This window comes from Euphorbia lathyris, chromosome 10 (genome assembly GCF_963576675.1).
Source record: "Euphorbia lathyris chromosome 10, ddEupLath1.1, whole genome shotgun sequence".
NCBI lineage: Eukaryota > Viridiplantae > Streptophyta > Magnoliopsida > Malpighiales > Euphorbiaceae > Euphorbia > Euphorbia lathyris.
The window spans coordinates 30,834,913-30,844,962 of record NC_088919.1 but is presented as its reverse complement, the minus strand read 5'-3'; the positions used below and the strand labels follow the sequence as shown (position 1 = coordinate 30,844,962).

Genomic DNA, 10,050 nt, shown 5'->3' with positions numbered 1-10,050 from the left:
ATTGGCCTCCCATTAGACCTATTTTTGTAATTAACCCTTTAATTAATGGGTGATTGTAGAATGTTTTAGTAATTGAATTGAAGTTGAAAGGGAGTGGGGGGTTGTTAGTGAAAAGAAAAGTGAAACGCACGCAGGAAAAGAGCGTGTGGAAAAAGTAGAGAGTGGAAAGAGTTTCTTTTTCCTTTAAGTAAAGTTGGTTTCCTTGTCTGCTGCAACTTCCTTCTTTCAGTTGGTTAGAAATGAATCGTCTTGCACCATTGTCAGAAGAACCCACAAACGAGGAAGAAGGCATCAAGAATTGCTCAAAAAAAGGGCATTCATGGAAGAATTGGCTTAAGTCTCAATTATCTGTAATCTTCAACAAAAAATCTGACCTTAAGATCCTTTTAAGTGTTCTTGGTTGTCCTCTCTTTCCTATCTCTGTGTCTGTCCATCCTGAAGAATCCACCAATGAGGTATTTTCTCTTCTGTTCATTTGCATATAAGCTGTTTGTTATTATTTTCCAAAGAAATTCAACTTCAAGATCAAGATTTCTTTTCTTTTCTTGGTGCCTGTCCATTACTACTAGGCCATGTCCATTAAAGAATCTAAAAAAGGACTCTGTATTGTATTGTACGTGGGTCCTGTTATTAAATATTTAGCTTCGATTACATAAGTAGTATTTTCTAAGGTAAAAAAGTAAAATAAAAATATGTGCTTTTTCATATCCAAATGTATGTATAGGTATTTTCATCAGCTCAATACATTATACAACATTTCACTGCTGCAACTGGTTGCCGGAAATTGGAAGGGAGGCTAAAGAATATATTCGCCACGGGAAAAGTGGCTATGGCTATGGTGGATGAGGTAGGCGGTGGTGATACACAAAAGGGATGCTTTGTAATGTGGCAAATGGTTCCCAATAAATGGCTAATTGAGCTAGTTGTAAGTGGCCAAAAAGTTGTAGCTGGTAGTGATGGCAATGTGGCTTGGCGCCACACACCCTGGCTTGGCTCTCATGCCGCTAAGGGTGGTGTACGCCCTCTCCGCCGAGCACTTCAGGCAAGTCTATTTTCTAAACCTAACTTAGATATCATATTCATATAATAGGATACTGGATCCCAATATGCCGGATCTTGCTTCCAGTAGGATTTGGAATATCTGTCTTGTCAATGTCATGTTGAATATTAAAATACTAATTGTAATTGTAATTGTAATTTGAAGGGGCTGGATCCAATGACAATATCAGCTGTATTTGGTCCAGCAGTACACATGGGAGAGAAGTGCATATCAGGAACAGATTGTTTTGTATTGAAATTGGCTGCTGATCAATCAGACCTAGCTGAGCGAAGTGATACCACTGCAGAAATGATCAAGCATGTAATATTTGGCTACTTCAGCCAGAGAAGTGGCTTGCTAGTGTATTTAGAGGATTCCTTTTTGACCCGAATTCAATCCCCAGGCAACTATCCCACTTACTGGGAAACCACTATTGCTACCAAAATCCAAGACTACCGCTCTGTGGATGGTGTCATGATTGCCCACGCTGGTCAATCCACCATTATCATAACAAGATTTGGGGATAATTTCAATGCAGGCCTTGCTGTTACAAGAATGGAAGAAACTTGGACTATTGACGATTTTGCATTCAATGTACAAGGATTGTCCATGGATTGCTTCATTCCTCCTCAAGAAGTACACAAGGATTTTCCTTGATTCCTTCAATCTGCTGTACATATTTTGTATTTTCTCTTCTTCAGGACTGTATCAATACATTTTCATTTTGGTACCTATTATTCACCTAGCAATTTTTAAAATGAAGATATGATTATTCAAACTTGTTTATCTTTAACAACTCTTTTTAAGTTAGATAAAGGTCAACTCTTTTTCATTTTGGTATTCACAAGAGGACTACATAAGAGGACTTGTCAGCTTCTTCTTAAAACTACATCTATCTATCATTTGTTTTCAAACAAAACGGCACACCAACACCAGTAATTAATGTCGGCATTGCTCCGTTATAGCCGTTGGGTTTCGCGGTTCCAAAACACGCAACTTGTGGCATTCTTCTCTTCAGAAAATGAGAAAGGTCCGCCACCGATTCGTGTCGGTATTACTGAATTGGCTGGTCGAGGCGTTTTCGCTACTCGCCGAATCGGCGCTGGAGAGCTCATACACACTGCCAAACCTTTTGTCTCTCACCCATCTCTGTCAAGCGTTAACACAGTCTGTTATTTTTGCCTCAAAAAGCTAAGTTCAACAGAGTTTGAAAACCATAATGTTGGATTTTGCAGTCAAGAGTGCAAAGAGAATGCTAAGGTACGTACGTACATTGGATTGGACCTGCCATGTGTTCGATGTTTTGCTTATGAAAGAATTGAACTTGATTTCTTTCAGGTCTTTTATGATGTAGAAACAAAAGCAGACTGGTCAGTTTTTAATGACTATTGCCGGTATGTAACCATATAATAGAATGTGATTTTGAACTGTAAGTATGTCCTTTTTAGGAAGTATTACCAGTTTAAAGTTATAAGGAGAAAATGATTTGCAGGAACCGAGGTCTCAAGTATCCACTTATTGTAAAACGATTGGCGTGTACGGTAATTTCAGGAGCTGCTTCTGCTCAAAGTCTTGACATACTTCAACCTGCTAGTTTATCTCCTCGCATGATTTTAGAGGTCAGAAGATTGCATCATTTTTTGTTAATTCCATCCATGTAATCGTATCTCCTTTTTCTTCTTAATGGTGGTAAGGCAACTCACAGATGGAACAAGGATTTGATTTGCTCAGAAGTGGTTTTTCCATGACAAATATTCCTCAAGAATGTATGGCATGTATCCTTCACAACACCTCTGTCTATATTTTGAATTGTTTGTTCAGTTGTTATCCTTGACCTTTACAAGTCCTAAATAAAGAATGGTACTGTAATGTGATGGCACGGATTCGTATCAATGCATTTCGTATTGAATTGGCTCTAGGATCATATGAACATCTTCTATCATCAGCTGCTGCCTGTATAGAGGCTGAAGCTGCTGTTGGAAATGCTATTTATATGCTTCCATCCTTTTACAATCATGACTGTGGTAAGCTGCTTCTTCAATCCTTCTGACTTACCATGAATCATATTTATATAGATAGATCCTCGGTTGAATAAACTGATCATAACTGCAGATCCAAATACACATATTATATGGATAGATAATGCAGATGCTAGATTGAAGGCACTTCGTGATATTGAGACAGGTAGGTTTGTCTGATCAAAAACTTGTTACAGGAACATAACATCCAATACTTATGGAATTACGTTTGGATATGCAGATGAAGAGCTCCGAATCTGCTATATAGATGCAAGTATGGATCATGATGCTAGGCAAAATATCTTGCTTCATGGGTTTGGTTTCAAGTGCCGTTGTCCTAGGTGTTTATCAGGAGATTAATCAAGTGTCTCTGTTTGCCATTCAGCATTCAACTTTAAATGGTTTCTGAATAATGAAAATAAGATAATAACTGTATTCTCTTCTTGTTTAATCCTACTCTTATCTGTTGCTGTGAGATGTAATAGTATTAATATTAAAAATAAAACAGAGAAACTAGTAAAATTTTATGCATCCGGGGGTCGTACCTGATCTATTGCTTCGAAGGCAATTATCCTAACCGTGTTGTATAGGGGATTCATCATGAAAAATAAACGAAACGCAACGGAATGCTACCATTTAAAATTTTCTAGAATATGTTTGACCGTGTTAGATTACCATGGATTAAATCTTTAAAAAAAAATTCTAACAAAGATTAGAAACTTAGGGGTTTAATCTCTTCTAGAGATGGTTGAAGAAATCCACAAGTCGTTTGACAGAAAGCGAGCAAAGGGGCTGCTCTAGTGCTGGCCGAAAATCACAATAGGAGGTTAGGGTCAATTGTGCTCTTTTAATTGAGCCTTAATATACTTTCCTAACTATGTTTTAATAATTTTAGTTAATTACAAATTGACCTCTAATTAATTCAATCTCATAAATAAATCCTAAGAAAGTTTATTTAATTCATTTAACATCAATTGGTCAATTAGAATAACTAATAATTATAATTAAGGCTCCAAAGAACTTAATTGAATTATAAGTTATATTAATAAGTTACCCGATGTAATCTAATTAATCAATTGACTAATTAATTACATTAAGGAGTTTATTAATTAACTATAATCAATTTCTATTACTAACTTGATTAATTTGTTATTTAACAAATAATCAATTAGTCCCTACGGTTAATTAATTAACAATTAATTAACCTGTTCTTTTCTGATTAAATATATAACATGTAGTTATTGCTTAAGTTTCATCCCAGCAGTGGTGTATGCACGATCCTAAGGGTCTGTCCCCAGTCATTCATGGGCCTAAAGTCCAAGGACCGTAAGTGGGTTCTAGCAAACCATTACGGTGCCCAACTGATACGAATTATTTCAGCTGTCTCAAGCAGACATGAAACCCACTAGATGTTCTCTGAGTATCTCTTACCAATTGCATATCGATATTATAAACCTGAGACATGGTGGCTGTCATTATATGTATGGTTTATTATATTTTTTTGATCAAAAGTGAACTGATGAATCAGATAAGTAAATTGCTTATCAAGGCATGGCCATACACTTCTGCAGTTCCACTTATCAAGTGGCCGATGATATCAGCTCACTGCTAAATGAGTAGTAATTCCTTCACTTCACTTATCCGCAACAATGTGTTCACTGATTCACCCAACATACTCGTATTTGGCATCATGTTACGAACCTGTTAGGCCCAAATCAAAGTGAACCAGATTCCATGTTAGTTACTATACTGAAATCAAGTCAGGAGATAATAGAGTTTTACATATAGAAAGATCAATGACACGTCCACCATGAATTTTTCTGGTTGTCTTCTTTATGAACATTTTATTTATTTATTTATTTATTGTATCTTGAAACATTCAGCTTTGATGTGTCTTTTCTTTTTACAGTTTTTACATGTTAAATTACTGTGTCTAGATTTTGGTTTTGATCTGGATTGATTGTGATTGTTGTTGTTGTTGTTGCTGTTAGGATCTCTTGTAACAGATCTTCCTCTAACGACCAGACTTTTCTACAGGGCAATTTCTATCACCAGAAAGCTCTTTGTCTATCAAATCTTTTGAAAATAGACACCCTTTAATCTCATCCACAGTTAGAGTGCTTTTAATCATGGTCTCCCATAAATTTTCCAGATCCAGCAGAATGGAACTGAAATTATCAATGTGTGACTTTAGGGATGTACCTTCCGCCATATTGAGCATGTGAAGACGATGTTTCACAACAAACTTGCTGGTTAGGTTTTTGGACATGTAGAGAGACTCAAGTTTCTCCCATAAGCCTTTAGGAGTCTTCTCATGGATGACTTAATGCAGGACCTCGTTCGACAAGCATAACTGAATGACAGCTAGAGCTTTCTCCTCCAATTCTTGTTTCTTCTCCTTTGTTACCGTGGCAAGTAACTTGTCTACTAACACCTTGTGCAATCTGTTCTATGTCAAAATGGCTTTCATCTTGACTTGCCATAATTCAAAGTTGATAGTACGATCATACTTGTCGATATGAAATTTTGTTGTCGTCGTAGTAGATCCCAAAATAAACATTAATTGGCTCTGATACCACTTTGTTAGGGAAAACCCCGTAGCGGAACAAAATATTTAATTTGGGTAAATGAAAGGAGAACAATAAAGTAAATGACACGGAGATTTACATGGTTTGACAGTGTGCCTACTCCACGGGCGAATGAGACCGTAAATTATTCCACTATAGAAACAAAAGTGGTACAAAAAATTGGAAAAAATAACACTCAAAATCGCTTAACCCCAATACACCCAAACCTCACAATTCTCTCTCAAATTAGCAATTTCATGTCAATTCCTTGGATGATCAAAATCTATGCCAATGCATGGTATTTATAGGAAAATTTTGGGGTGTGAATGAAAGAATTTAAAGTCAAAAATTACATGTGAATAAAAGAAAAAAAAAAGAAAGGGGAGTTAAATGAATGTTTGACAAAAAAAAAAACTCACACTAATTTGAATTTGACTTGAGTTTGGATGGTGGACAGTCGACAACTCTGTTAGAAGCCCCCTTTCACTGGTTGTGTCTTGAGGTAGGCAGATTCGTCTGTAACGTCGATGCAGGAACCTTTCTGGAGTCGGGATATTGCTCTATGGGCTTTCTTCTTCGAGACTACACGGCTTCGTATCTGTATGCATACCATGCCTTGGTGGAAGGCTTCTTCGAGCCCAGAGTTGCTAAAGCCATTGCCATATGAAGCTCTCTCATGGCTGAAATCAGCAAATAAATATATAAGGTTACATTCATGTCCGACTATCTCTCAATGGTTCAAATGATTAACAAGTCTTTGTTTCAACTATTGTATCTTGCAGATGTAGTTTCAGAATGTGTTTTGTTACTCCAATGATTAGATAATGTTTCTATCTCTTTTGTTAAACATTCAACGAATAAAGCGGCTCATTTTCTAACTGAAGCTATTAGTTCTACATCTGTTGGAGTGTGAGATTGTCCTTCTCCATTTCTTTTCAATATTTTTCTTTCCGGTTTGAGTTCTTTAAATAAAATAAAAAAAACTAAATAGATGAATGTTTTTAGGATATAATGAAAATGAAATAGAAATATGAAGTTAAGGGTAAAAGGGTAATTTAGATAGATGAAGTGCGGAGACACCATCTTTTGGAGAAGTAGAAGTCTTTGAACAAGAAATAGTAATCAAATAAAGGATTTAAAGAGAACATCCGCCATGTTAGGCATTTGAGTTTAAGATGGCAAAAAGAGAGTTCTTTTATAGAATAATTTATATATATATATATACCTAACCCTTTCACATCTTATTTACTAAATCCAAACCACTTCTTTTTCTTAGTTTACTTAAATCATGTTTTTAGATAGTTATTAGCTGAGATTTCAACCCAACTATTTTTTAACTGCAATATTACTTTTGGGTTTTGTCCATCTTCAAAAAATCTTTCCTCTCTTATCACTCGAAAATGGGTTCTTTCTTCTTTAATTCTCCTTCATCACTTAAAATTTCAACGTGTGAAAGGTGTTCCTTTTCCTTGAGGAGGAAAATCAACAGCATTGTATATTGTCAGAGTGGTGGAAATAAGGCAATAAGATCAAGTGGTCTTTCTTCTGTTTTGACTGAGAGATCATCATCATCATCAACATTAATCGGGGAACAAGATCATACTTCTTCTGTAATGGATATTAAGGAATTTGATCATTCTTATAATGCTTCTTCTTTGTTAGAGATGCAACAAGGTATTGGCATTCTCAAATTTCTTGGAGGAAAGGGTTTTTTTATCACTGGTGCAACTGGCTTTCTTGCAAAAGGTACCTTTTCTTTTTCTTTCTCTATTGTACCCGTTGGGATTCTGATTTTAATAAATTAAAATTCATCTTCAGTTCTTATTGAGAAGATTTTAAGGACTGTGCCTGATGTGGGGAAGATATATGTTCTGATCAAGGCCAAAAACAAGGAAGCTGCAATGGCAAGATTACAAAGTGAAGTATGGGCTTCATTCTATCATTATATATAAAATGTTTTATGACATGACCAATTTAACCCTTAATAAATGATTAATTTCTTAATATTTAGTGAAGCAAAATTTAAATTATGGCTATACTTAGATAATAAATGCAGAGCTATTCAAGTGTCTTCAACAAAGCTATGGAAAATCCTACCAAGCTTTCATGTTAAGCAAATTAGTCCCTGTGGTTGGAAATGTGTGTGAATCAAATCTGGGGTTAGAAGAAGAGTTAGCCAACTTGATCGCCAACGAAGTAGATGTCATCGTTAATTCTGCAGCTAATACAACTTTTGATGAAAGGTTGGTTATGCCCATCTTTTTTGTTGTTGTTGTTGTTGTTGTTAAATAAATTTAGCAACTTTCTTGAGCTGGAAAATGCGAAATGCAGATATGATGTTGCTTTAGACATTAATACTCGTGGAGCTTGCCATCTTATGAGCTTTGCAAAGAAGTGTGAGAACCTTAAGCTTTTCTTGCAAGTATCAACTGGTAAGGAGGACTAAAATGATATGATCATGATGTTTAATGTTCTCTTCTCTATAGGAACTTACTTAGGACTGTGTTCATTGCATGTGCAGCTTATGTTAACGGACAAAGACAAGGAAAAATCATGGAGAAGGCTTTCTGTATTGGGGATTGCATAGCAATGGAAAGTTTCTTCTCAGAAAGCTCTATCTTAGATGTTGAATCTGAAATGCGTTTAGCTTTGAGTTCCAAGGATTTATTTGAAGAAAACCAAGTGGGTCAAAGGATGAAAGAAATGGGTTTAGAAAGGTGAGATTTCTCTTATATTAAATGTTTTAAGAGTTGAGTTGAATAATTAGTAACTTAAAGGGATGAACAGGGCAAGAAAATATGGATGGCAGGATACATACGTGTTTACCAAAGCTATGGGGGAAATGATGATTGATAGCATGAGAGGCGAGATACCGGTTGTAATTATTCGGCCAAGTGTTATCGAGAGCACTTTCAGAGAGCCATTTCCTGGCTGGATGGAAGGAAATAGGTAACTCTTGTTACATTCTTACTCACTTCTACTTTTGGCCTCCCTAAACACTACTTACTTACTTTGTCTCTGTCTCAGGATGATGGATCCAATCATTTTGTACTATGGTAAAGGGCAGCTCACAGGTTTTCTGGTTGATCCAAATGGGGTTCTTGATGTAGTAAGTCATGCTATGCATTTCTTTGTCTAGTCTTCCTAACAAGTTTCTCATTCCTATCCTAACAAGGGTTTTATATATTGAAGGTCCCAGCAGATATGGTAGTCAATGCAACCATAGCAGCAATAGCTATGCATGGAAAGGCACAAAAACCAGGCATCAATGTCTACCAAATGGCTTCATCAGTTGTAAATCCATTAGCTTTTAAAGATTTGGCTAAATTACTGCATGAACACTACAATTCTTCTCCATACATGGATTCACAGGGAAAACCCATCATGGTTCCATCCATGAAGCTCTTCAAATCCATGGATGATTTCTCTGATCATCTATGGACCGATGTAATTCACCGAAACGGCTTAGCCTCAGATGGAAAACTGGCCCAAAAACATGAATTGATATGCAGAAAATCAGTGGAGCAAGCTAAGTATTTGGCCAATATATATGAACCATACACTTTCTATGGTGGAAGGTAAGAAAAATGAGTATTTGTACCATATGTTATCTATATATATATATATATGTGTGTGAGAGACACATTATGGTATTAATTTGCAGGTTTGACAACAGCAATACAGAAAGATTGTTGGCGAGGATGTCTGAAAATGAGAAAGACAAGTTTGGATTCGATGTGGGAAGTATAGATTGGAGAGATTATATAACAAATGTTCATATTCCTGGCTTAAGGAGGCATGTCATGAAGGGAAGAGGGATGTGAATAATTATACCAATACCAATATCTAATTGTAATAAGATAATCATCTTTTTTTTTTTTTTTTTTGGGGAAAATAATCAAAGGGGTTTGACTTTTTATTCACTTTCTTCAACTGTCTCATGCTGTGGACTTTTCATGTGGTCATGTAATTATATTCTTATCCAAAACACATCCTTTGATTTGTTCAACTTTGGAATTATAAAGTGGTCAAGCCAATGAAATGAACAAGGTTTCTATAAATTTGGTCAACTCTCATCAAAATAATTCAAATTTCGTTCATTCATCATGCATTTCTTTCTTTTATATATATATATATATATATATATATACTAGAAGCGTTGACATGGGGCATAAAGGTATCAAGATCCACTCTATGTGGGGGTGGTTATGTTCATCTTCATTTGCAATGTAGAATTAAATATTAGCTATTTGTATCATATAATTTTAAGGATAAAAATATATTTCCAATAAAAAATGAACATAAAATATATTTTTACTATTAAAAAAATTAAAAATCAATGTATCTTATATTCAACAATCTAGGATTTATGTGCTTAACAAAGAATTGAATTACTTTCTCACTCTTAAGATTCCTCTAGTGAGTG

At 35.5% G+C, this 10,050-nt stretch overlaps 3 protein-coding genes across 4 annotated transcripts; all 3 read left to right on the top strand.

Moving 5' to 3' along the window:
* The first annotated feature begins 204 nt into the window (after positions 1 to 204).
* On the top strand, positions 205 to 1,801 carry LOC136208774 (uncharacterized). The gene is made up of 3 exons (XM_065999980.1): positions 205 to 455; positions 725 to 1,042; positions 1,205 to 1,801. Exons 1-3 carry the CDS (start codon positions 240 to 242, stop codon positions 1,694 to 1,696), a joined length of 1,026 nt encoding a protein of 341 aa, XP_065856052.1. The 5' UTR covers positions 205 to 239; the 3' UTR covers positions 1,697 to 1,801.
* Positions 1,802 to 1,933: 132 nt separating this feature from the next.
* Positions 1,934 to 3,532, top strand: LOC136208775 (histone-lysine N-methyltransferase ATXR4). The gene is made up of 7 exons (XM_065999982.1): positions 1,934 to 2,299; positions 2,378 to 2,433; positions 2,532 to 2,658; positions 2,745 to 2,814; positions 2,884 to 3,063; positions 3,152 to 3,223; positions 3,299 to 3,532. Exons 1-7 carry the CDS (start codon positions 1,982 to 1,984, stop codon positions 3,415 to 3,417), a joined length of 942 nt encoding a protein of 313 aa, XP_065856054.1. The 5' UTR covers positions 1,934 to 1,981; the 3' UTR covers positions 3,418 to 3,532.
* A 2,520-nt stretch (positions 3,533 to 6,052) lies between these two features.
* On the top strand, positions 6,053 to 9,547 carry LOC136208773 (fatty acyl-CoA reductase 2, chloroplastic). Of its 2 annotated transcripts, none has more exons than XM_065999978.1 (10): positions 6,053 to 6,330; positions 7,081 to 7,370; positions 7,443 to 7,546; positions 7,668 to 7,867; positions 7,956 to 8,056; positions 8,146 to 8,341; positions 8,412 to 8,573; positions 8,652 to 8,733; positions 8,817 to 9,202; positions 9,289 to 9,547. In XM_065999978.1, the coding sequence occupies exons 1-10, from the start codon at positions 6,152 to 6,154 to the stop codon at positions 9,446 to 9,448; spliced, it is 1,860 nt and encodes a 619-aa protein (XP_065856050.1). In that variant the 5' UTR covers positions 6,053 to 6,151; the 3' UTR covers positions 9,449 to 9,547. The 2 variants fall into 2 exon arrangements, with proteins under 2 accessions (XP_065856050.1, XP_065856051.1); XM_065999979.1 differs by having other exon boundaries at positions 6,222 to 6,330; positions 7,287 to 7,370.
* Positions 9,548 to 10,050: the final 503 nt, after the last annotated feature.

Excerpts from the sequence above, each read along its gene's own strand:
- LOC136208774 (XM_065999980.1), top strand. The coding sequence starts at position 240 with ATGAATCGTCTTGCACCATTGTCAGAAGAACCCACAAACGAGGAAGAA. Across the intron at positions 456-724 it reads CTGAAGAATCCACCAATGAG|GTATTTTCATCAGCTCAATA; the intron begins GTATTTTCTCTT and ends ATGTATGTATAG. Across the intron at positions 1,043-1,204 it reads CTCTCCGCCGAGCACTTCAG|GGGCTGGATCCAATGACAAT; the intron begins GCAAGTCTATTT and ends TGTAATTTGAAG.
- LOC136208775 (XM_065999982.1), top strand. The coding sequence starts at position 1,982 with ATGTCGGCATTGCTCCGTTATAGCCGTTGGGTTTCGCGGTTCCAAAAC. Across the intron at positions 2,659-2,744 it reads CTCCTCGCATGATTTTAGAG|ATGGAACAAGGATTTGATTT; the intron begins GTCAGAAGATTG and ends GGCAACTCACAG. Across the intron at positions 3,064-3,151 it reads CTTTTACAATCATGACTGTG|ATCCAAATACACATATTATA; the intron begins GTAAGCTGCTTC and ends TCATAACTGCAG.
- LOC136208773 (XM_065999978.1), top strand. The coding sequence starts at position 6,152 with ATGCAGGAACCTTTCTGGAGTCGGGATATTGCTCTATGGGCTTTCTTC. Across the intron at positions 7,371-7,442 it reads AACTGGCTTTCTTGCAAAAG|TTCTTATTGAGAAGATTTTA; the intron begins GTACCTTTTCTT and ends ATTCATCTTCAG. Across the intron at positions 8,342-8,411 it reads AAAGAAATGGGTTTAGAAAG|GGCAAGAAAATATGGATGGC; the intron begins GTGAGATTTCTC and ends AGGGATGAACAG.